Source organism: Hypanus sabinus, chromosome 2 (genome assembly GCF_030144855.1).
Source record: "Hypanus sabinus isolate sHypSab1 chromosome 2, sHypSab1.hap1, whole genome shotgun sequence".
Lineage (NCBI taxonomy): Eukaryota > Metazoa > Chordata > Chondrichthyes > Myliobatiformes > Dasyatidae > Hypanus > Hypanus sabinus.
In genome coordinates, this window is record NC_082707.1 from 136,135,941 (window position 1) to 136,163,581 (window position 27,641).

The window sequence follows — 27,641 nt, forward strand, 5'->3', positions numbered from 1 at the left end:
CCACAAGTCAAACAGGACAAGGTTATTTTAATACAAATTTTTCAATTTATTAATCAATGGATGAAGAATAACATGCAAATTTACACAAGCCCATCTTCCATCTTTCATAGCATGAGTAATGTTGGCTTTGAAGACATCAAGGCCATCTGGTGATCTGTTGAATATTCAACATTCACAGAACCAGGATATATTGTAATCAGCAGAGCATGAAGAATGAATATACCAGCAAGTTTTGGTTGCCTTCTCTACTGCATTACATAATGTTCCATGATGAAGTCACTTCAGTACTTTTTAAACAGTCTATTTGATGGCAAGCAAGAGAATTGCTCATGCAGATATATATTGATTCAATCAATCTTTCACCTCATGAAAGGAGAGAAAGTCCCGTGTACCTTAATAGTGTGATCCGCATGCCCTCTCTTCTGCGCAAGGCACAGAATTTCAACAACTACTGAAATAAGCTATAGCATTTTCACCAGCGTTCAGTTATATTCCTTGACCAAACCAAGATGAGAAGACATGTGATCGTTGGCTTCTGATACCACCTTACCTGCATGATCTTCACAGGCTTTAGAAACCCCTGCCTTAGAGATCTGGAGTGACATTTTCGCATTCACTCCAATTCACATTACAGTAATTGAGCCATCTCTGTTGAGTAAAAGACTGAGATTTTCCAGCCAGGTCAAGCTTGTCCTAATTTTGTACTTTAACTCGAAGACAGAATGTTAGAAGGGAAGTATTTTTAAACATCATGTGTATTCTTCAACAATTAAGCATTTGGAATACTGTGCCTCAGCTGTGCTATGCAAAAATTTAGTTGAGAGAAGGACAGCTCAATATCCCAGGATACAGATGTTGCAGATGTGATGCAGGTACGGATGAATGAGGAGTAGGAGTTGCCTTTTTGAATAGAGAGGACATAACAGTAATACATAGAGGTGACGTTCTTGGGGATCATTCATGAGGTGATATGGGTAGAACTTAGAAACAAAAAGGGGAGGGTCATTCTAGTATGACTGCATTATAGATCCCCTAATAGACAGCAGGAACTTCAGGTGTGTAGAGAAATCGCCCATAGTTGTAAAATAATAGAATTGTATTTGTGAGTGATTTTAATTTCCCTAGTATTGACTAGGTGACCCAGACTGTTAAGGGCCTGGACAAAGTGGAATTTGAGAAATATATCCAGGAAAGTTTGCTGAGTCAATATATAAAGGATCCTGCTTGTGGTGCAATACTGGATCTTCACCTAGGAACAGGGCAGGGAGAATAACTGAATTGGAAGTCTTAAAGCACTTTGGTTCTAATTACCATAATTCCATTAGTTTTAAGGTAGTGATGGAAAGGATAGGACAGCTCCAGAATATGGTGTCCTAAAGTGGACCAGAACTAATTTTGGGGTAATTAGAAAGTGAACCTCTTTCTGAATGGTAAGCGGTGTGGTGAACTACATACACCTGTCTGGACACGCCCCCCCCCCCCCCCCGACTGCTCCTGTGGCTCCTCCCACTGACCCCGGTATAAAGGCAATTGGAGCCTGGGCCCAGCCCTCAGTCTCCAGGATGTAGTATGGTGGTCAATTGCTGCTTGTTCTTTCTTCCAGCCAGTAAAAGCCTATATCTCGCCTCACGTCTCTGAGAGTTATTGATGGTGCATCAAGTAGGAAGTCTTTAAGAGTGCAATAGCAAGTTTACAGGAGCAGCGTGGTCCTGTTAGGGTGAACGATAAAACTGGCAGGTTTAAGGAACACTGACTGATGAGAGATTTGAGGCTCTGGTCAAGAAAGAGGAGAAAACATATATTGCAATACATGCAAAATGCTGGAGGAACTCAGCAGGCCGGGCAGGATTATGGAAAAGAGCAAACAGTCGATGTTTTGGCCTGAGACTGCGGTCCTGATGAAGCATCTCACCCCGAAACATTGACTGTACTCTTTTCCATCGATGCTGCCTGGCCTGCTGAGTTCCTCCAGCATTTTGCATGTATTACTTTGATTACCAGCAGCTGCAGATTTTCTCTTGTTTTTGAAGCATATATTGGGTTTATAAGATGTTAGGTTTATAGGTATATAAAATGATGAGAGGCATTGATCATGTGGATAGCCAGAGGCTTTTTCCCGGGGTTGAAATGGCTAACACGAGGGGCATGGTTTTAAGGTGCTTGGAAGTAGATATAGAAGGGATGTCAGGGGTAAGTCTTTCACCAAAGAGTAGTGGGTGTGCGGAATGCACTGCCAGTGATGGTGGTGGAAGCAGATACAATAGCGTCTTTTAAAAGACTCTTAGATAGGTACATGGAGATTAGGAAAATAGAGGACTATGCAGTAGGGTAATCCTAGGCAGTTTCTAGAGTAGGTTAAAGACAATCTCAAGAGGTCCTACAGCTATGTTAAGAGCAAAAGGGTGGCTATGGAGAGAATAGGGCTCCTTGGAGATTAGCAGAACTGCATTCATATGAAGAGTGAGGAGTTATTTGCAGCCTTATGGCACATTATGGTGAATAAATCTCAAGAATATGACTGAGTGCATCCTTAGAATTTATGGGAGGTCGAAGAGGAACTTACAAAGACCCATGTGGAGATACTTGTTTCATCACTAAGCCCACCGATGAGGTTCCCAAAGACTAGAAAGTGGTAATGGTGTTCTGTTGTTTGAGAAATGTATCAAGGACGAACATGGAATTACAGGCCAGTCAGCCTGACAACACTAGTGAGGAAGTTACTGCAGGAAGTTCTGAAGGACATGGTCTAGCAACATTTGGATAGATGGTCTGATTAGGAGGAGACAGCAAAGCTTTATGTATGGAAAGTCATGTTTGTTGAGAATTTCAGAGTTTTTAAAAGAGGTAACCAAGAAAGATAGATGAGGGTAGGACAGTGGGTATTGACTATATAGACTTTAGCAAGGCCTTTGACAAGGTCCTGCATGGTATCTAGTCTGGAAGGCTATGTTCCACAGAAACCAGGGAGATCTACTTAGGTGGATTCAAAATTGGTTCAGAGGTAAGAAGAAAAGGTGGTGGTTGAAGATTGTTTCTTGGAACGGAGGCCTGTAACTAGTGCCACAGGTGTTGACATTGGGATCCTTATATTTGATTTATCCAGTATGTAAATAATCTGGATGTGAATATGCAAGGTTGGATCTGTAGGTTGTGGATGAATTGAAATTAGGAGGTGTTGTTGATAATGAGGAGGGTTATTGTCAATTACAGAGGGATCTCATTCAATTAAAAAATGGATCAAAGAATGGCAAATAGATTTCAATATAGACAAGTGTGAAGTGATGCATTTCTGAAAGTCAATCCAGTGTAGGAATGAGGGATAACCCAGAGGAATGTTTAAAATTATGAGAGGCACAGTTAAGGTGGATGGTAACAATCTTTCCTTCATGATAGGGGAGATCAAAGCTAGGGGGCATAAACTTAGAGGGAAAGAGGACAGACTTAAAAAGGACCTGAGAGACTTTTACATGCAGAGGATGGTGAATACGTGGAAGAGATTGCCAGAAGAAGTGTTTGTGACAGTACAACAGTATCGTTTGAGAAACACTTTGGATAGGTACATGGAGGGGAGGGGCAGAGGGATTTGGGTTGAACATAGGAAAATGGGTGGGAGCCATCATTGGCATGGATTCGCTGGGGTGAATAACCTGTATATGTGCTCTATTGCTCTATGACTCTATGACTCCATGTTGTAGCATATTACTGCACAGAGACATCATTCTAACAAAAATCACAGACCAAGAAACTAATTCTGTTTCTCCCTCCACTGATCCAGCCTGATATGTTGAGTTTTTCCAGCAGTTCCTGGTCCATGTTCCACATTCTGAGACAAAAGAGGATATATTTTGAGTAGTGAGGAAAATGCTTAGTTGGGAGTACCCCCAGGGAGAAAGAATATAAAAGCAGAGCTGTTGGGGAAGGGAATATCAGAGTGCAGAGCTCAAAGAGATAAGCTCACAGTGAAACAAATATACTGGATAAAAGATCATTGGAGCTAAACAAAGATCTGGATGTCCAAAGTTTGTAGGACTCCAAAAAGAGAAGGTATGAAAAGGTAAAAGCATGAAGAAATTTGATTACATGAATAAGCAAATTGCCTTTGAAGGTGTTAAGAAACTGGACACGGATGTAATACAGAAAGCACAGTCTGATGGATCAATGATCTAGAAGATTTTAAAGCTACAAGGAAGGAGAATAAGGAGGAAATTAGGAGAGCCTGAAGGGGCCATGAGAAGACCTTGGTGGCAGAATTAAGGAAAACCCCAAGGCATTCTACAAGTATGTGAAGAGCAAGAGGATAAGACGTGAAAGAATAGGACCTATCAAGTGTGACAGTGGTAAAGTGTGTATGGAACTGGAGGAAATAGCAAAGGTACTTAATGAATACTTCAGTATTCACTATGGAAAAGGATCTTGGTGATTGTAGTGATAACTTGCAGCAGACTGAAAAGCTTGAGCATGTAGATATTAAGAAAGAGGATGTGCTGGAGATTTTAGAAAGCATCAAATTGGAAAAGTCACCGGGACCGGATGAAATGTACCCCAGGCTACTGTGGGAGGTGAGGGAGGAGATCACTGAGCCGCTGGCGATGATCTTTGGATCATCAATGGGGATGGGAGAGGTTCCGGAGGATTGGAGGGTTGCGGATGTTGCTCCCTTATTCAAGAAAGGGAGTAGAGATAGCTCAGGAAATTATAGACCAGTGAGTCTTACCTCAGTGGTTAGTAAGTTGATGGAGAAGATCCTGAGAGGTAGGATCTATGAACATTTGGAGAGGTATAATATAATTAGTAGTCAGTATGGCTTTGTCAAGGGCAGGTCATGCCTTATGAGCCTGATTGAATTTTTTGATGATGTGACTAAACACGTTGATGAAGGAAGAGCAGTAGATGTAGTGTATATGGATTTCAGCAAGGCATTTGATAAGGTACCCCATTCAAGGCTTACTGAGAAGGTAAGGAGGCATGGGATCCAAGGGGATATTGCTTTGTGGATCCAGAACTGGTTTGCCCACAGAAGGCAAAGAGTGGTTGTAGACGGGTCATATTCTGCATTGAGGTCAGTGACCAGTGGAGTGCCTCAGGGATCTGTACTGGGACCATTACTCTTCATGATTTTTATAAATGACTTGGATGAGGAAGTGGAGGAATGTGTTAGTAAGTTTTCTGATGACACAAAGGTTGGAGGTGGTGTGGATAGTGTGGAGGGCTGTCAGAAGTTAAAGCAGGACATTGATAGGATGCAAAACTGGGCTGAGAAGTGGCAGATAGAGTTCAACCCAGAGAAGTGTGAAGTAGTTCATTTTGGTAGGTCAAATATGATGGCAGAATATAGTATTAATGGTAAGACTCTTGGCAGCGTGGACGATCGGAGGGATCTTGGGGTCCAAGTCCATAGGACACTCAAAGTAGCTGCGCAGGTTGACTCTGTGGTTAAGAAGGCATAAGGGGTAATGGACTTCATCAATCGTGGAATTGAATTTAGGAGCCAAGAGGTAATGTTGCAGCTATATAGGATCCTGGTCAGACCCCACTTGGAATACTGTGATCAGTTCTGGTCGCCTCACTACAGGAAGGATGTGGAAGCCATAGAAAGGGTATAGAGGAGATTTACAAGGATGTTGCCTGGATTGGGGAGCATGCCTAATGAGAATAGGTTGAGTGAACTCAGCCTTTACTCCTTGGAGCAACGGAGGATGAGAGGTGACCTGATAGAGGTGTACAAGATAATGAGAGGCATTAATCGTGTGGATAGTCAGAGGCTTTTTCCCAGGGCTGAAATGGTTGCCACAAGAGGACACAGGTTTAAGGGGAGTAGGTATAGAGGAGATGTCAGGAGTAAGTTTTTCACTCAGAGAGTGGTGAGTGCATGGAATGGGCTGCCAGCAACGGTGGTGGAGGTGGATATGATAGGATCTTTTAAGAAGCTTTTAGATAGGTACTTGGAGCTTAGTAAAATAGAGGCCTATAGGTAAGCCTAGTAATTTCTAAGGTAGGGACATGCTTGGCACAACTTTGTGGGCCGAAGGGCCTGTATTGTGTTGTAGGTTTTCTATATTTCTAATGGGACTTTACAATTCCTGCTATATAGATAGCAGAGACTGGGAATGTCAGGATTATGTTGGGTAGATGAAGAGATAATTGGAATAGTGGTGTTTGGGTCATTATGATGATATTACAGACCTCGTCATCCTACAAGACGACATTAAACTACAATTCAACACATACCAAAATAACTTGAGTAATATTAGACCATCCAACAATCCTTTCATATTATGGCTTTGTAATTGAAGTAGAGAGGAGGTTAAGACTGAACCCCAAACCAGATTTAATGCAATGCATAATTTGAACACCGAATGCACTATATAAATTGGAAGCTGAGCCACCTACCAGAGTCTTGGTTTGGTAAATTTCCAGTCCCTCCCAGAAGTTAGCCAAGAATGCCTCTGGTTCTTTCTTAGCCTGCCCACGTCGCCGCTTCTTTATCTTCTGTTCTTTTTCTTCACTTTCAACTAGTTGTTCTTCTTTGGCTTTGTCCTCCTTCTCGCCATCCTCCATGCTACCAAGGCAGCAACACGCCAGAAAACAGAAATTATTTACAGAGCACTAACTCACAATTTTAATGTAAATTTTTCTCCACAACATGGTTGGTAAAAACACTTACTCGGCCTTCTCAGACTCGGTTTTACTCTCAGCTTTATTCTTCCGTTCAATCTTGAGATTTAGTTCAATGGACAATTAAAAAAAAAGACTGTGAGCTTCATGAAAATTAAAACATTAAAGTAATGTTTTTAAAAACAGAATATGTGCTTAAAACTAACCTCTGCTTTCTTTTTTTGAGATACTGCCTTTTCAAAACTAGGGGGGCTTTCTGTTCCCATAATTTCCGAGACATCACCAAGACCTCCATGTGTATCACCTCCTGCCTTGCCTACTTTTTTGACACTTATACCAAATATATCAGGTATCATCTCAGTTTCGCTTTTTTCATCTTGCACTGTAGACTGAAGCTCTGTAACAACTCCCGTCTCTGGAGTTTCTGCCCTTTCCAACTCAGTCACATCTCCATGAATTTCAAGTTGTGTTGGATCCGGCATGCTAGCTAAAAGGTCAGTGACCGTGATGTTTTTAGCACCTTCAACTAGTCCACCCCCAAACATGGCATTCCACACAATCTGGAAAAATCCTTGTACTATGTTGAAGATAAAGAAAACAATGCCAATAAACAACATCCAGAAGAAGGAGAAAAATGCCATCAATAGCTCCTTGGTTGTCATCCTCTTAATTTTCTTAAACTGCCTTCTGATATTTCTAAATGTGAATATCCCAAAAAACTTCAGGAGCGCACTTTTGAAATCATGACAAGCTGACGCAAATGCATTTGAGGGCTGAGCCACCTCCTCCTCCTCTTCAGTTGGAGGAGGCTCTTCTTCATCATCATCAGCTCTTTCAGCTGCATCTGGCTCAGAGATTTCAGATGCTAATTGCATTTCAAATATGGTGTCCTCACAAAAATTCACAAAGAGTTCCATTTTTTCTGATTCTCCGCCTTCATTCACAACATCAAAGATGAACTGCCTTTTAGATTCCTTGACCTGAGGTTTCTCCCACTGTGTCCGACTTGATTCACTGATTTCAAAGTAGACTCTTTCTATGCGTTTTGCTGCACCCATGATTTCAATGCGTCCTAAATAGGGCTCAAAGTATGTGAGGACACTTTGTGCTGGTTTCAAGAATGTCTTCAGACGGCTATCATTAGGCATGTGCTCCGATAGATTGGTCAGTAATACAGCAACATTAAACCCGATATCCTTGGCTGGTTCATGAAAGCGGTCAATAAATTCCATATAATTAAATGAATCATTTTCGTCTGCTTCAACGCAAGATAGTAAGAATTCTATTTCTGACTGTACATATTTCTTCTGACTTTCCAAAGCCTTTTGGAATTCTTTCTTTGAAATCATTCCTTTACCATCTGGATCAAAATCTCTGAAGGTATCAGAAGTGGTTATATCCTTTAATTTAAGAAACATATCGAAGAACTTGAGTATCATCTCCACATTGCTGGAAGACTCAACCAATGTGTCTACCATTTGTTTACCTATAGTTCCATTTACAACATTCCCTAAGATTAAAAGAGAACATTAATTATAACTAAACACAAAAAAAGTATTAAAAAAAATTTCTAGGCAATGATATAAAAGAATTTCCATAATAATAATGCAATTTATTTCAACAAAAACAATCTAATTCTCCTAACTGATTTACTTAACAAAAGATGCATTTATCTATTTTCAAACAATGACAAAAAAAGTAGTAAACAAATTGCCTCTGCTTATTTCACAAATGCAAAGGCAATAAATAAGTGAGTGAGCAGGAAGTAAAATGCAATCAGGATAAACCATCAAATCAATATTATTAACCATTAAATCCTATGTAGCATTTGAACTCTTGCAGAGCAGTTCTTTAGTAATGGAACAAAGCTGTTATTACTAGTAAAAATAAATATCTGATAAAAATGTCTGAAAAAATTTACTTTGATAGTTGGAAATGTTTATATCATTAGCTAAACATGTTGCCAGTTTTAGACCAGATTCCGATTAATCTTCTAAAGCTTCTCAGCATGTAAAAAATATTAACCTTCCAACAATGACAACAGCATCACCACCATATCTTTCTGCAAATCCAATAACTCCTTGAGCAACTCAATCTGACTTGAATCCTGAAAACAAAAGAATACATTTGAAGTTTCTGTTAGTTGATTTTTATATAATAGAAAAGATATAAGCCTTCAGCTATTTTGTTATATTTAGTAATTTGAATTGACACTTACAGAGGCCAAGTGAGGAGAAGAATAGCTTGAGATCCAAAATCTATCAAAGTATTTCAGTATTATTGTAATTTAACATATACAAATACTGAAGCCCTTGATGAAGATTATGTTAAAAATTGTCATTGTAAATATTTTCAGCAAGAGAAGTCAAACCAATCTTGGAAAAAATATAAATATAGATTTGTATACTTCTTTTAAACTACCATTTTAAGTAGAAATTAATCTCAGTGCTAAGCTGGCAGCTTCTGTTAACTTGCTATTCTAAAGTAATTGAATTTTACTCAAATCCATGGCTCTGTCAACCCAAGGGCTTCAAAGATTAAATGGAGAGAGGAAATGAGAGGAAGACTTAAAATACCCATTTCCCCAAAGGACAGACTTACCAGTCTGTCCAACCACTCTGACTTTTTCAATCAGAAATGGTAAACTGTTTATAGAGTACTACCGGGGGAAGCTGCAGTGACCACATTGCTGGCACTGATGCCGTGGCTCAGAAGGGAAGGGGGAGAAGAAGAGTGCAGTAGTGATAGAGGACTCCATAATTAGAGGAGCAGATGCAGACTCTGTGGATGTGGAAGAGACACCTAAGTACCAGCATCAGGGATATCTCCAACTGGGTCTGCAACATTCTAAAGGAGGGTAGATGGAAGTAGATGGAAAAAGATAGATGATCTTGTAGCACAGTTAGAGATGTACAGGTATGATGTTGGGGGCAACACCAAGTCACGGCTGAAAGAAGATTATAGTCAGGAGTTTAACAACCAAGAATAAACTTTGTATTGAAAGGATAGGCAGCTTGGCAGATGGGTGGCATGGCTCTGTCGGTAAGAGATGAAATCAAATCCTTAGAAAGAGGTGACATAGGATCAGAAGATGCAGAGTCATTGTGGGCAGAGTTCTGGAATTTCAAGGGTAAAAAGACCCTGACTGAAGTTCTACATTGGCTTCCAGACAGCAGCCAGAATGTGGGGTACAAATTACAATGAGAGATAGAAAATGCATGTCAAAGGGGCAATGTTACGATAGTCATGGGAATTTAAATATGCAGGTAAATTAGAGAAATCAGGTCAGTGCCAATTTTGGATTCCAAAAGAGAACATTTATACAATGCCAACAAAATGGCTTTTAAGAGCAGCTTGTGGATGAGCCCACCAGGGAGTTAGCTATTATTATGGATTGGCTGTTGTGCAATGAACTGGATTTGATAGGGAACTTAAGGTAGAAGAACCCATAGGAGTTAGTGATCATAATATGATAGAATTCACCCTGCAATTTGAGATGGAGAAACTAAAGCTATTAGTATAAAGGGAATTACAGAGGAGCTGGCCAACATTAATTGGAAAGGGACACCAGCAGAGCTAACAGCAGAGCAGCAATTACTGGAATTTGTGGGAGCAATTTGGAAGGTGCAGGATAGATACATCCCAAAGAAAAAAGTAGTATTCTAAAGACTGGATGACACAACTGTGGCTGGCAAGGCAAGTCATAACCAATGTAAAAGCAAAACAGAGGACATATAATAGAGCAAAAACATTGGTGGGAAATTAAAGGACTGGGAAGCTTTCAAAAATCAACAGAAGGCAACAAATAAAGCCATAATGACAGAAGAAGATGAAATATGAAGGTAAGCTAGCCAATAATATTAAAGAGGATGATGAGTAAAAGAGAGGCAAGAGTGGATTTCAGGCCACCGGAAAATAATGCTGCAGAGGTAGTAATAGGGGACATGGGAATGGTGGATGAACTGAATAAGTAATTTGCATCATTGTTCACTCTGGAAGATGCTAGCAGTATGCCTGAAGTTCAAGAGTGCCGAAGGACTGATGTGCAGTTGCTATTACTAGGGAAAAGGAGCTTGGAAGCTGAAAGGTCTGAAGGTAGATAAGACACCTAGCCTAATTCTGCTCCTATGTCTTATGGTATCACGGTCTACTTTCCTGGAGCTTGAATATTTTAGTTTTAACCAAGCCCTTCTGTTCACTGGTCCACACTAAGATGGTGGTGAGTAAGCAGTTAGTAACAAATTCAGTACATTTTTTGATATGCAGACTTCATTTTTATTATTGACTTGGGTTCAGAGATCAGAAATTGATGTATCTCTTAACTTGTGTTAATTTAAAAAGTCTATTTTGATAAGTGCAATTAATTACCTCTGAAATGTTCCAAAAATAAAAACAAGTTTAAGCTCAAATTATATTGTGTTTCATTCAACAACTGCACCTCTACATTATTTGCATTTATGAAATTAGATTATCTAAATACTTTATAGAATTATATTATGCTTAGAATAACTGACTTCATTTAGGGCATTTGCCATTTATTAGATATATCTTTGCATGATCGGGTTTTTAAAAATTTTGCAAAGCATATTACTAAAATCGTGTGATGATGATGATATTTTAACTGAGAAAAATAGAGTATCTTGGATCTGAGCAAGCAGGACTGGAAAGAAAAAAGACATTTTACTCCTGTGAGTTTAGTTTGTAGTTACTAAAGATGCATATTCAGTACATTTAAGAGATAGGCAATGAGACTGGAATTTTTACAGAAGTGATTGTGGACTAGTGCAACTTGTGGAGCTGTATTTATAAAAACATATACTGTAATGGCACATTTATTATAGCAATATACCTGAAGGTCTTTCGAAGGAGCACTATCAAATAAAACATGATGTCAAGCTATGTAAAGAGCTATTCCGTTTAAAGTTAAGAGCAGTGGTTAGCCAATGTCCATCACAAGGACATCATCAAGTCATGGTGTCCTAAGAAGGCTGTGTCTATCACTAAAGACCCTCTCCATCAAGGACATGCCTTATTCTTACTATTACCATCAGAATCCTGATGACCCATATCAATGATCTAGAAACAACCTCTTCCCCTCTAACATCAGATTTTTGAATGATCCATGAATCTATGAACATTAGGTTGTTATTCCTTCTGTTACACTATTTTTTATGACTCTGAATTGTACTGCTGCTGCAGAACGACAAAATTTCACATCACGTAAATTAGAGATAATAAATCTGATTCTGATACTGAACAAGTTGAGACCATTTTCTGTGGTTTGTATGGCACAAATCTTTCTTTCCATTTAGGAACCCATGCCTGCATGTCCTCGAATTCCATTCTTCCAGTTGCTTTTCAAAGCAGTTTATGGAAACGAACACTGAGCAATCATCATCAAGTATACCTTTATTCAACTCTATGGAAAGAAAGTCATTAACAAGTTGCTGAAAATGGTTGGGCTGAGAACATTCCCCTATAACTGCTGCAGGAATGTCTGACCTCCACCAACTTAATGCTCAGTATAATTCCAACAAGTGGAATATATTTCTCTTTATCATACCTTAACTTATATTGATGTCAAAGTCAGTTATCATAAAACAATTTTCACCACTCAATATCCTTTTCTTTTAAATGCAAGACATGCAGTTCAATTCAGGACATCTCAATTTCATATTTGAAATAGCAGATAGATGGTCCTGGACAAAGTGGGCCATTCAGAAGCAAATCTAGGATTTTTAGAGCCTCTGTGCGATTTATTTCCTCAAACAATATTACGAATGCAGAAACTTGTGTTCATTAGCACTTGAGAGGTAGATATACCTGTGAAAGTTTCATTTGCATATTCGCAAAGACGTGCAGGAAACCGATCACTGCATCCCAGAGCCTGCTGTGGGCAAGACTCTGCTGATTACCAATGCAAGGGCCCTGCAGGAATAAAAGCAGATGAGATCTCTCTTAGAACAGTATGCCACTGACAAACACTGAAGGATACTTAGGTGTTAGTTAATTAGATTGGATAATTGATCATTCACTACAGTTCACATAGTGTGAATTTAGACTTCTGTTGATAACATAGTAAACATCCAATTTTTCAAAGTCATTAAACGCACTGTAGTTACACTATAATAACAAGGACATTCTTCCCAAACAGTTACTGCTGACCATAAATAATTCACAAGAGTACAGTGGTTTCCATTTAATTGAGACACATCAGGACCAGTACATTAACGGCTGCCCCAATTAGCTGATGTTTCTTGGAAATAGTTTAAAAAGGTATATAAAAGAAGACAAACTACTGTTTAACTGAGTAACAAATTATGTATTTAAATGAAACACAGAACAAATTAGAGTACTAGCAATATCATTACAGTACAATAACACTGTGGATTAGTTCCTAATAGATATTGGTGGAGGAACTCAGCCAGTGTACGAGCCCTTTTAATTGACTGTAAGTGAACAACGCCAGTGCAGTCACTAAGTACAGATAATAGACTGCCTTCAACAACTGGATCTCCAAATCTTCACTTTCCTTGTAACATTCAAGATGATTGTAAATACCTTAAAATTCTTTGTAGTTCCTAACTTGTTGAAGTAGTGAAATCACTTCATTTTCACTCCTGACTGTTTCTGGCATCTCTAGACCTGAATGCTTGAAACCGCAGTGAGCAAAAGAGTTCTGAATTGCCTTAGTGCATACTTCTTGCCAACTATCAGTGACAAAAATCACTGATTTTTGAACACAAGCACAAGCAACTGACTATTTAAAAACTGTTCACTCCTAGCATGATGCAGTGTCTAATGGCCACAGAAATGCACTCGACTGATGCTAGTTAGAAACTGTTTGGCAACAGTCTCCTGTCCGAATTAAGCAGCATAGTGCCCTAAATAAACAAAGGGAATCCCAGCTATTTTCTCAATTAGTTTTTGTTCTTTACGAGTTGTCCCAAATAAGTGACTGCCCTGATTAAATGGCCCAATTAAACAGAATCTACTGTAGTTAGTTTTAATTATATCTGACCATTGCCTTTTCCAATCTCTTCATCACTTGTCTATTCATGCAATGCTGCCTTTAATGATGGTGTTATTCACACACATTATGTGGGTGGATAGCTGATCTCACCGTCAGTCATTCCTATCAGCTGTGACGCTGCAAATTCAATTATTTGATTTCTATATAACTGTCCTTGACTTCCAGAATATTTTGACAAAAGCCTCCTTCCAGTTGAAAGATTGCGCTGTAATTTCTATCATGAATTTTGTTTCCTCTACCCCGTATTCTGATGAAACTGCCTTTCTTTGTTGTACCATTGCAAGATCTCTCTGGACAAGGTATATATCCTGATTTGCTTCCATCTCACAGACTATTACATTACTGTCAACAAATACTCTATTCAATTTAATCAGTATCTTTTCCTTAACCCTCAACATAGTTCCATGCTTTTCACAGAAACTAAGGATCTCAAACCAGCTCACTTTCTCCCTTTCTGTTCTCTGCATGATAGAACAGTAATGAAGGTATTGACTAGTTATTTTGTATCTTTTAAACAACAGATCCAGATCCATATTGCTGAAGAAAACCTCAGTGGTGAAACGTTATGTGAACAATAGGTTAGAGTCCATCTGTTCCTCCCAAGCACAATACTCTCACATTGTTAGACTTCAAATCTAAAGTATTGATTGCAAAAGATGAAATGATTCCCTGAAGATATGATAAGTATTTCATATCTTTTCTTTTTAATTTTTTTGTTAAATTATGATTCAAAGATATGGAATGAATCTTATTATAACCCTTCTTCAGAAATCAAAGTTTGGTTATATACTCTGAAGTTGTACCGGCCTCAATAGTTGCAAATTTGCCTGTGAATCAGAACATTAAAGATGCAGCCTCACACCAAAAGAAAAAAAGCAATACATTCACTGCATGACTTTAGTGCAGTACTGCCACTGGTGTTGAATTTTGGATGAAGATTTAAATTGTGATCTACCTGGCCTCTGAGGTTATTAAAGATTTTGTTGTAGTATTTTATTAGTAGGTAAGAGAGTTCTACCTGGTGATCTTGTAAACAAATATCCCTATCTCTGCTCTGAAAAGTATATCAGAGGGGCTATATAAGTAAGTCTTGTTTTTGACTTCTACATTCTCCAAAACTTCAGTAGGGTTGAATTTTATAGTCATAAGAAGTTTGCCACAATATTATGGGCCACAGAACCCATTCCTGTGCCATACTGTTGTTTGTTCTACATAATTATGTTGAAAATACTAGTGTTTACCATCAGCATTAAGCAGCAGTTGTGAGGTTTCCGCATGTGATTTTACAAGGAAATCCTGAATACAAGAGATTCTGCAGATGCTGGAAATCCAGAGTGGACCTCTTTTCCTTACCTGCCGCCCCTCCTTCTTCCTTTTCCTATGGTCCACTTTCTTCTTCTATCAGATCCTTCTTCTCCAGCCCCTTACCTTTCCCAACCACCTGGCTTCACCTATCATCTTCTTGCTATCCCCCTTTCCCTTTCCACACCTTTTGATTCTGGCATCTTCCCCCTTCCTTTCCAGTCCTGAAGAAGGGTCTTGGCCCAAAATGTTGACTGTTAATTCATTTCCATAGGAAACCCTGAAGTTGCTATCAATTCTTCCCCATATGCGGGTTTCATTTTTGATCTTTTTTTTGAAACAATGATAGGAAATAGGTGAACTGATGGAACTAAAGTGATGCATGAACTAATTTATTTCTAAGTATTCCTAAAATCTTATGAAAAGTGGTGTGATGCATAACTATCAGCTGTATAGAACCATGACTGCTCAGCAATCTGTCCTGAAAATAATTAGTTTTGTGTATGTTTTTCCTCAGATAAATGTTCCATAATATTATAAAATTTACAGAATTTTTATATAATTATGAATAATGAATTTTCAGATGCTAGATTAATTATATATTGTTCTACTTTTATTTAGCACACCAAACAATTGATTCGGAAAACAATTTTCATCCTTCTTTGCTGTTTATGATGAATTCTTTAATGTGATTGCCTGCTTAATTAGCTCAATAATGCTAGACACCAGGGATCCTTATGAACTGATGACGAACAGTACCAAATGTCAAACAAGGAGAATTTCACACTGCAGAGACAAATTGTTGCAGAGAGCTTTCTTCAAGGTCAGTCCTGAGCATGGTTGCTTTGCTGCTGCCCTCAAATCCTCAGCCAAATTTCTTCTTTTATGTAGAGGATAATGCAGAACTGTGTACTCTAATGGAGGCTACGTTAAGGTTTTGGCTTCATTCATCCCTATTATATTGTGTTCCTTATGGTACGTATAGAAGAGCATTAGCTTCCACTCCCTCCCACACACGGTATGCATATCCCTTTTAATGTTCCGTTAATCTTTTCTACCGGATCTCTTTGCTGTACTGCAAAACAAAATCTGTTCCTATCAGAGTACAAATACTCCTGTCATTTGACTCCCCATGTTCACTTCTTCACCCCGATACAGAAATAAACTTCAATTTCTGGAGAATAAATATATTTAGATGTAATTCTTGTATTTGAATTAAAGAAAGAAAAATGCTAATTCTAATCACATGTTCAGGCTATTTTAAAATGTTTCTCAACAAGAATGGATATTGTACTTCAACATATGAAATCTATAATGGACTTAAATACAGCTAAGGTCGAAAATGTAAAATTCACGAAAGTTCTAGTTAATCTATATTCCTTAAAGGAATTCGCCATGACACGAAGTCATGAATTGTAACATATCAAAGGTTAAGGTATTTTGCAATCCTTTAATTTAAAATACAGAACTGATCTGATACATACTGAATCTACATTTCTATATAGGAGCCATGTTACCTGGATATACTCAGTCAGCGAGTTGAAGATTTGTTTGGCCACTGCTAATGCTTTAGAGAAGTTGCGCTGACCTTGTCCATCCATAACATCTTTTCCTGAGTAATACCAATAGAAGTCACTGATAGACTCCTGGAATTTAATGAGACAAATTATATTAATTTTTTTTGGTTAACAAAACAATATATCTGAAACTTCTGCCTTCACTAAATCTGGATTTGAGGATGTTGGCATGCTCAGCTTTCTGTGCATTCCTCTACTGTCTCTCTCTTCACTTGTCATAACACGCCAATACCTGTAGTATTAGATTAACAGAATTTACCCTGAAAGTAATCAAGCTTCCCCTTTTTATTGCAAAATGAAATTATATCCCAAAGTTAAAAGTTTTGCACAAATGCTTTCTCTGCAAGTCAGGAAAACAAGAGAACATTTTATAGAAAATTTTAGTTTTTATGTTACCAAGTTGTAAAAATAGTGCTACTCAATAAATTACTGAGACATATTTTAAAAAGCATTTAGAATGAGTTCTATGTTTTCTTTCAAGCCCATCCTTGAGAAATTACTGGCATTCCATACAGTAGGTATCAACAATATTGTTCTATGGAGTGTGGCCTTGACTGGAAATATAATCAAGGCTCCCAGTCTATAGCAGCCATTCTAAAAGATCTTTGTATGCAGAGAATGAAGAACGGCAGCAGAAACTTTATTTTTTTTTCTACCTGCACTGGTCCCAAATAGGGCGTCATAAATATCAACCACTTTGTTACAAAAATCACTGCAGAGTTTTGGAATACCTGAAGACGCAGCAAATAGTCTACAGTGCTGATAATGATATTCACTGTAGTTGTGTTTCCTGTTTGAGTTCTTAGGTAATTCTGGAAGTCTATGGATTAAAATATTGGAGATTATACAATTAGATGTTATGTGTATAACTTTAGAGCTTATATTCAATATAAATCTTGAATCACAATCAGCATTAAAATCTAACAATAGGATGGTTACTAATAATCGAGGCTTAAAAGAAGATACAACATGTTCTTTGGCAAAATGGTAGGAACTTCTCCAGCACTAAAGTCCTGAAACAGAAACACTTTTCCAAACTTTGTCATGGCAAGAGATTACCAGGTGGATAGAGGAAAAGATTCTAAAACTCCCTGAGGAAAAGTAACCTTCTCCATGACCCTTGGGGTTCTCTGGTCTGGACTGTTCAAGGTGGAGAAAGAGATTTAAATGAGAACTTCAAATCCATGCACCAGGAACCATAGAAGAGAAGTGTTAATGATGGAGGGAGGGCACCACCTCACAAACCACCTTATCAGGCACCTAATACCTGAATATGGGAGAATCAGTGATTCCTACAATTTCCACATCTGTCTCCTCAGAACCAACAAAACAAGCAATTTATCTGAAGGGATTCCCTAAGAAGAAACCGGAATTTGGCTGCAACCAACCAAGTTAAACTTCTTACATGAATTAATAACCAGTAATTTCTTCATTGTTCATTGTGATAATGTAACAGTGCAGTATAGTTTCACGTTTCCCTTTGAAAAATCATTTAAGAACTTGCTGTTTCAGTATTTTTTGCTCGCACTATCAAGTCCGATTGGTTTAAAGTGATAGCTGCCAGTGGGAACTATAGACACTTCAGCGTATAATCCTTTGAATCTCTTTGGTTTTGTCTCTTAATGGAAGTGATAGCTTTCTAGGACTTTACAAAAGCAAATTGTTGTTTATATGTCAGAAAATGTAAGAAAAAAAAACATTAAATGACCCTGTCAGATGTTTGAGTTGAAAGCTTTGGAGTTGATAGAGACTGGCTCAGTGCCTTGAAACAAACAAGTTGATGTTAAATGGGTAAATAAAATACAGTATATTCTGGTTAATTGGGCCATAATTTAATCAGGACAGCTGTTTATTTGGAACAACTCTTAAAGAACAAAAGCTCAATTGAGGAAATAGCTAGGATTTCCTTCATTTATTTGGATCAGCTTAAGTAAGGCAGGAGAGTGTTGCCGATTTCTAACTGGCAGCAGTCACATGCATTTGTGCACCCGTTAGACACTACTGTGCTTAAAGTGACCAATATTTAAATAGCGTCAGTTGTGTGTGTTCGTGTTCAAAAAGCTCTGATTTTTGTCACTGATAGTTGGAGAGAAATGAGCAGCAAGACAACTCAGGATTGTTTTGCTCACTGCGGTTTCAAGCACTCAGGTTTGGAGATGCCAGAAATGGCCAGGAGTGAAGATGAAACTACTTCACTACTTCAACAAGTTAAGAAGTATGCCAAATTTGAAGGTATTGACAATCATCTTGAATGTTACAATGAAAATGAAGATTTAGAGGATGCAATTGTCTAATATTGTATAAAGGCAGTCCAATATTGGCACTAGGTGTCTGCACTGATTTTGTTCATTTACAGGTCAGTCAAAGGAACACGACAGATGAATTCCTCTGCTGATAACTAATCAGAACTGATACTAGGACTGTAGAGACATTGGTGGTGTCCTAATTTGTTATGTATTTCATTTAATACATAAATTGTTACTCAGTTAAATGGTAGCTTTTTAATACCTTTTCTGTATTTCCATGAAACTTCGGCTAATTGGAGCCACCACTTAATTGTGCCAAGCTGTACTGGTCCCGATGTGTGCCAATTAACCAGAATGCACTGTACTAAAATCTCCAAACTGAAACTCTTCCAGTTTTAGAGGAGGTGGCATGAGCAACACACTCATCTGTGTACTCAAAGTTCTTATTTCAGTTTCAACATTAGCATTGGCCTTCCATATTTCTCATACCTCAGCCTGCCAAAAACAAAAAAATTATGCTGCAAGGAACAAGGAGTGCCTTTTCATGATTGCCCATGAGCCAGGAAGAACAAGAACAGTTCTATACAACCTGATTAAGGATTGGATCTTTCCATGACCGTGCTGAATCTAGTGTCCCTCAGAGTCCATTTAATCCTCATGGCCTTCTTGTAATGACCTCCACAGGTACTCAGATTGCCACAACTCTTTCAGCTTTATCCATTTCTGAATAATTCAGCCCCCACCTCTCTAATACTTCCCTCGCATATATTTACCTTTCTGCCACCAGACAAGTCTCTTGGCTTTCCTGCAGCAATCCTTGAAGTAAACCTCCACAATACAAAGCTGTCCACCACACCAACCCCTACCTATTCATCACTGCACTTATCCCTGATTCCCATGAAGGAACTCTGCATGTTTATTTTGGGCCATGTTCAGTGTTATTGCAGAATTAACAAGGGATTTTGATGTAAATTAACAAGATGAGATGGGAGGTTAAAGCATTATAATCTTCTGCATTGTTTCTTATCAGTACTTTGAACCATTCTTAATGAGACTCTCTTGCAATTGATACTCTTAAAATTAATCTGCTGAAATTTTATTCCATGTACCCTTCTGGGCATACGCCAAATATGGTAATATACATATTGCATATGCTTTCATCACTAGAATAAATGAAGGAATTTTGTATAATACTACCCTTTAAACAATATTTACACCACTGGATATGACACATACTAGAAAAAATATATTGATGGAAGCAAAGCAATGCACACAAAATGTTGGAGGAACTCAGCAGGCCAGGCAGCATCTATGGAAAGAAGTTAACAGTTGACATTTCAGACTGAGACCATCAGGACTAGGAAGAAAAGACGAGAAGTCAGAGTAAGAAGGTGGGGGAGGGGAGTAAGGTGCTAGGTGATAGGTAAAACCTGGAGAATGGAAGGGGTTGAAGTAAAGAGCTGGGAAGTTGATTGGTGAAAGAGATAAAGGGCTGGATGAGGGGGAATCTGATAGGAGAGGGTAGAAGACCATGGAAAAAGGGAAGGGGGAGGAGAACCAGAAGGAAGTGATGGGCAGGTAAGGAGATAAGGTGAAAGAGGGAAATAGGAATGGGGAATGTTGAAGGGGCAGTAATTCCCATAAGTTCAAGAAATTGATGTCCATGCTATCATGTTGGAGGTTACCCAGATGGAATATAAGGAGTTGCTCCTCCAACCTGAGTGTGGCCTCATCGCAACAGTAGAGGAAGCCATGGACTGACATGTTGGAATAAGAAGGGGAAGTAGAACTGAAATGGGAAGCTATTGGGAGATCCCACTGTTTCTGGTGGATGGAGTAGAGGTGTTTGGCAGAGCAGTCTCTCAATCTATGTCAGGTCTCACTGATATATAGGAGGCCACATTGAGAGCACCGGATATAGCAAGTGATCACAACAGACTCACGGGTGAAGTGTTACCTTGCCTGGAAGGATTGTTTGGGGCTCTGAATAGTAGTGAGGGCAAAGGGTAGGGGCAAGTTTTTTCTTACTGTGACTTCTCATAATTTTTTCCCTTACTCTGACGTCTTATCTTTTTCTCCATTCCTAAAGAAAGGGCTCAGCCTGAAACTTCAACCGTTTACTCTTTTCCATAGATGCTGCCTGACCTGCTTAGTTCCTCCAGCATTTTTTTCTGTATTGTTTTGGATTTCCAGCATCTGTCGATGTTATCGTGTTGATTTGAGCAATCTTGCTACAACTTCTTTAAAAATTTTTTTTTTGAAAGCATTTCATAAAAATAAATTGGAACAACAAACTGCAGATCTTGGAAATCCAAATCAGTAGCAGAAAGTGCTAAAAATACTCAGCAGGTAAGGCTGCATCAATGGGGAAAGAAACAGAGTTAATATTTCAGATCAAGGACCCTTCATCAGAATGGGATAAGTGAGAAAAGATTTTAAGTTGTAGAAGAACAGAGGTGATGGAAACAGAAGGGCTGTAGGTGATTGGCTGTTGACTTTAAAGCCTAGCAGTCAGAGGCAGAAGACAAAGAAAGAAACCAATTCAAACAAAGGGTACAGTAAATCAACAGGGAGAAGGAAAAAAGGGTAGTTTTCAGAAATATTTAAGTTCAATATCCCAGGCCCTATAACATACCAATGTAGGAAAAGAGAGATGCTGATTTTAGTTAGACATCTCTGGAACAGTGTAGAAAGTCAAAGGCAAGGGTCTGAGCAGGAGTGGGACTAAGCATTAATGACTTCGCATCTTAGGACTGCCCTGGCAGACTGAACATAGGTGTTCTGAAAGCAACTGCTCAGTCTTCATTTGATTTCTATAACGTAGGAGTCAATACATTCAGAAGTACAAAAGCATCAGACTAAATTGACCCAAGTGCAAGTTAATGACTGCTTCATCTGTGGATATGTTTGGGAGGGGGTAAGAAGTAAAAAAGCAGGTGTTGGTTGCATTATGAGAAAGGGAGTGGTTAGTAGACACTCAGGAAGAAACCAAGGTTTCACAGAGGGAACAGTTTGGTCAGAGTGGTAAGGAGAAGGAAAGAGGAATATGTATTGGGTGGTGGAATTCATTAAAGGAGGTGGTGGAGCTTGGTCTACTCCAAGGGTCGGCAACCCGCGGCTCCGGAGCCGCATGCGACTCTTTGATCTCTGTGCTGCGGCTCCCCGTAGTTTGTTAGTTTTTGAAATGTAATTCGAAATTTGAAGATTATGGTGATCTTGTACAATCTAAAAACATTGTGGAGACCCCATTTCCTGGCACATCTGAACCGGCTCACAATTAGCCACCGTTCCTGCTAAGGGAGATAGCCTATGGGGGTTTGTGAGTACGTGTCTTTTGGAGCATCCACGCCCATGGGGACGGGTTGAGGGAGGCTTTAAAGCAAGGCTGTTTAGTTCGAATAAAGTTACCTTTGACTGCAGTGTCTTTATTTTAGCGCTGCGTGTAGCGCTACACCGCTACAACGTGTTTTTTATCTGTATTAATATACATCACCACTGTCAATGCCTGACACCCGCCAGTGCGCGCTTTCTTTTAATTCTTCGATCCAAGGTAGGCTACCTATGGAGTAACCTTCAACCCAATGTCTTTTTTTTGGAGTTCAAAATGTTTTTGTTGCATGCAGAAATGTAATTTCGTTTTCTCTGCAGGAGTTCATCAATTTCATAAATGCAACACATTATAGTTTGTTTATACATAGCATAAAGGCAAAAAAAAACGTTGTATGCAGTGTTATTTCATTTTAAATGTCCAACGGGTTTTGTGGCTCCCAGTGTTTTCTTTTCTGTGGGAAATGGGTCCATATTGGCTCTTTCAGTGGTAAACGTTGCCGACCCCTGGTCTACTCAATGTGTAGGCTGGTTTGGTGGAGAGTAAGGAGAAAGGGGACCCAATCTCTTTTCTGGCTGAGAGAGGCTGAGAACTGAAGTTCAAGGCTGATAGCTGAGTCACTTATGATAGAGCAGAAATCACTGTTGTGGACATAGGGAAGTAGCCTGCCAGGTTAACTTTGATCAAGTAAAATCGTAGAGTAAAAGTGTCCAATAAACCAGTAAATTTGATTTCCCAGGGTCAGCAGTACGAAATAAGAAACAAGCCCATTGCAATGTGCTCACAAAGAATGCATTCTTAAACTTATAACTTATGAATATTAAAATAACTTCCTTTACAGAAAGGTAATCAACAAATGGTTTAATAATTTTATTGGGAAAGTGTTATGGGGTGAGCAATTTAAGTAATTTGTTCTTAGTTTTTGCTTATTAATAACAAGCACATATCCTGCTGACTTTAGGCAAACTGCTTACGTTAATATGCAACTACATTTTCTAGATTTGTATCATGCCACTTCTATCTTCTGTTGTTAATTTAAATATGCTCAGTGCCATAAATCCCTCTTTTGAACAATACATTCAATGTTTCAGTTTCATTATGGTTTTCTGTCTCTAATAAAACAATATCACCCTGAAAATTCAGTTTCAAAATTTGCCAATAACGTTACTGATGTACATTATTTTGATTAATATTTGAATAATGATACATTGTTGGATTTACTTAACCAACTTAAAGCTTTTGTGAATTGATTTCATTTAGATATGATGTTATGGGCATCATAGTGTAATGGTTCAAAGAAGATCCCAGCTGGGAGCTTAACATCCAAGGGTACACATCTTATTGAAAGGATAGGTGGGTGGACAGAAGGAATGGGGTTTCTTAGTTCATAAAAAATGAAATCAAATCCTCAGAAAGAAGTGACATGTAGCTGTAGAATCTTGATGGGTACAGTTAAGAAATTACAAGGGTAAAAAGACCTTGATGGGAGTCATATAGAAGTCTCCGAATAGCGGCCAGGCTGTGAGGAATAAGTTAGAATGGGAAAATGAAAAGGAATAGGGCAATGTTATGAAGATCATGGGGAATTTCAATAAGTTGGTAAATTGGGAAAATCTGGTTGGTGCTGAGTCCCAAAGGAAGGAATTTTTAGGGTGCCTGTGAAATGACTTTTTTTTGAGTAGCTTGAGGTCAAGCCCACTTAGGGAAAAGACTATTTTGGATGGGGTGCTATTCAATGAACCAAATTTGATTAGGGAGCTTAAGGTAAAGAAACCTTAAGGGCCTGTGATAGAATTAACAGTAATATGATAGAATTTACCCTGCAGTTTAAAAAAGACAAACTAAAATTGGATGTATCAATATTACAGTTGAGTAAAGGTAACTATAAACTAAAAGAGTGGATCTGGCCAGAGATTATTGGAAGAAGAAACTAGCAGAAATGATTGGAGTTTCTGTGAGTAATATGGAAGATACAAAATCAGTTTATCTCAAAGACGAAGCAGCATTCAGAAGGGAAAATGAAAAAGACCACCTGTACTAAAGGGACTACACCCTTGGGTTCTGAAAGAGGTAGCTAAATAAAATGTGGAGGCATTAGCAGTGATAGGATTGCTAGATTCTAGAATGGTTCTAGAAGATTGGAAAATTGCAAATTTCAATCCATTTTTTAAGAAGGGAGGGAGGCAAAAGATAAGAAATTATATGTCCATTAAACTGCCTTGAGTTGTTGGGAAGATTTTAGAGTCCATTACTAAGGATGTAGTTTTGGGGCATTTGGAAGCACACATAAAATAGGTTGAAGTCTGCAAGGTATCCTTCGGGGAAAGTCTTGCCTGACAAATCTGTTGGAAATCTTTGAGGAAATAACAGGCATGATAGACAAAGGAGACTCAGTGGATGTTGTTTACTTAGATTCTCAGAAGGCCTTTGACAAAGTGCACAGACGAGGCTGCTTAACAAGAAAAGATAATAGCATGGGCAAAAAATTGGCTGATTGGTAGAAGGCAAGGAGTGGGAATAAAGAGGACCTTTTCTGACTAGCTGCCAGTGACTAGTGGTGTTTTGGAGTTATTGGTGCTGGGTCAACTGCTTTTCATATTGTAGGTTAATGATCCGGATGACAGTTTGAGGATATATGGCATGTCACCAAAGATTTGCAAATTTCTACAGAGATACTGTGAGAAGCATTCAAGCTGCTTGTATCCTCATCTGGTATGCAGGGGCCACTGCACAGAATAGGCAAAAGTTGCAGAAATTGGCAGACTCAGCCAGGTCAATCATGGGCACTAACCTCCAAAGCATCAAGGATATCTTCAAAAGGTGGCATCTAAAAGTAAGGACACCATTTACCCAGGACTTGCCCACTTCTCATTGCTACCATTAATGAGGAAGTACAAGGGGCTGAAGACTGACACTCAAAGTTTTAGGAACAGTTTCTTCCCCACTGGCATCAGAGTTCTGAACCCATGAACACAACCTCACTATTTTGTTTTATTTTTTGCTCTTTTTTTGCACTAATTTAATTTAACTTTATATATGTATATTTCTTATTGTAATTTACAACTTTCTTTTATTATTTTTTGCAATTTACTCTTTCCACAAAACAACATATTTCACAACATATGTCAGTTATTCTAAACCTGGTTTTGATTCTGATTCTGGAATTGATGGCTTTGTGGCCAAGTTTGTAGATAGTAAATAGTTAGGTAGAGAAGCAGGTAGTGATGAGGAAGCAGGGATTCTGCAGAAGGACTTGGACAGATTAAGAGAACGGGCAATGAAATGTATGTTCATGCACTTTGGTTATAGGTATAAATGCATAGACTATTTTCTAAATAGAGAGCACATTCATAAAGCAGAGGTACAGAGGCATTTGGAAGCCCGAAAGCAGAATTCTCTAAAGGTTAACTTGCAATTTGAGTCAGTAGAAAGGAAGCAAATGCACCATTAGGATTCATTTCGTGATGACTAAAATATAAAAGCAAGGGTGTAAGGCTGTGAGTTTCTAAGGAATTGGTTCAACCACAGTTGGAGCATTGTGAGCAGCTTTGGGCCCCTTATCTAAGTAAGGTTGTGCTGGAATTGTAGAGGTTCCAAAGGAGATTCATGAGAATAATCCCAGGAATGAAAGGTTAATGTATAAGAAGCGTTTGATGGAGTCTAAACTGATAAAGGGGAATCTCAATGAAAGTTATCAAGTATTGGAAGTCCTAGATAGAGTGGAAAGGATGTTACCTATAATTCTAGATTCAAGGACCAGAGAGCACAGCCTTGGAATACAAGGATATCACTTTAAAAAAATAAATTAGGAGGAATTTCTTTAGCTAGAGGGTGGTGAATCTGTGAAGTTCTTTGCCACAAATGGTTCTGGACACCAAGTCAATGAGTATATTTAAAATGGAGATTGATACTATCTTGATTAGTGAGGGCATCAAAGATTATGAGGAGAAGGCAGGTGAATGGAGCTGAGAGGGAAAATAAATCAGCTATGTTCAAATGGTGGAGCAGACCTGATGGACCAAATAGCCTAATTCTGCTCTTATAGTATTATGGTAATATTTACTTTGGTAACAGTTCCACATGGAAGACTTTGGTGAGTGATCAATTAAGCCCAATTATTTCCTTTTTCCCAAAATAAATACTTTTTTATGTTTACACATTTCCTATTTCAGGGTAAGGGTTTACTATCATTTTAATTGTTTTCTCCTTCCATATTTGATATTGGGCATTGATTTTAATTTTTGTTGTTGAGTACATTTCTCAAGATGCTATTGGTATTTTGCCCAAATACAAGTTGTTCATGCATATGTATCAACAGGGAGTACAGGCAAGCTGCCAGTCCTCTGAGGCAATAATATGATCCTGACATAAGGTTGTGCGTTCAGAATTTGGAATAAACCTTTGATCAAAGTGATTCAGACACTGGACAATTAAACTCACTAAATCAACAGAGAAACCAACCTCTTGTTTATTATGCATATTAAAATCAGGTGCAAATTTACTTAATGAGTTTTTTTCTACATTTATCACCTTGTCACAAGGAGAACTATCATTTGCAAATTTCAAAACACACCAAGCATTACATTTCTTCAAGTTGCTAATTAATATAGTCAGTGAGGCAAAACAGATCCCACTCAGTGTTTCACAGAGGGGAAATCAGATGAAACCAACTAATGCAGAATTATAAAACTGAATGGAGCATTTAAAGCCACATCATTGCATGAATAATTGGTGTACATACATTATTACTTTTACCTAATCAAATGATGCAAAAAAATAACTTTTTGGAAGTAACACAGTTCAGAGAATATTACAAATAAGTTTGTTCATAATAAGATTCTTTCCTATAAGAACCCATTTGTAATCACAGCTTACTTTTGTATCTCCACTACTTTCAAGTACTTGAGCTCATTTTGATGCATGCCAGCTCACAGATGAACTGAACTTACCATCATTATGTCCCTCACACAGCAGTTGCAAAAACCGAAACAAATCCCGAGTAAATTCATCATTCTGCAACACCTTGTCAGCTGGCAAGGTTGAAGAAAAATGAGAAGCGTACTGTTAAACATACATTTACGCTTAGCACACCAGTATAGAACCCATTTGAAATCAGGGTTTAATAAATGATGAATATTCACATGATACTGTAAGATAAAATTACTATTCATCACATTGCTTTAAGGTGTGTTCTTATTTTTATTTTCAAACTCTATATTTTTTTGTAATAGAACATTTGGCGAAAGGGCAAATTTTAAACATTTTAAACATTTTCATGTACATTCCTACAGACTTAAATTATTGACTTTTTTATGCATATCAATAAATAATCAACAATAAAAACAAGTGCAAAGCTAATGCAAATACACACTTTGAAAATTGATGCTGTTAAAAAGACACACACACACAAAGCTCTAAAGTGCATTCGAACAGCATCCACAAGGATTTAAAATTAAATCAAACCATGTTAAGAAAATAATAACCTTTCTATTTGATTTATCTTAAAATGCATTCCTCATCAACAAACATCAGTTGTCTGT

General features: G+C 38.3%; 1 protein-coding gene across 1 annotated transcript in view; it reads right to left on the reverse strand.

The window, feature by feature from the left end:
- ryr3 (ryanodine receptor 3) overlaps positions 1–27,641 on the reverse strand; it is a 375,337-nt gene that overhangs the window by 33,528 nt on the left and 314,168 nt on the right. The window contains 8 exon segments of the mRNA XM_059955616.1: positions 6,391–6,559; positions 6,665–6,714; positions 6,822–8,125; positions 8,641–8,722; positions 12,439–12,543; positions 16,468–16,596; positions 17,259–17,347; positions 27,051–27,131. Of these exon segments, the coding sequence (XP_059811599.1) occupies positions 6,391–6,559; positions 6,665–6,714; positions 6,822–8,125; positions 8,641–8,722; positions 12,439–12,543; positions 16,468–16,596; positions 17,259–17,347; positions 27,051–27,131 (2,009 nt within the window).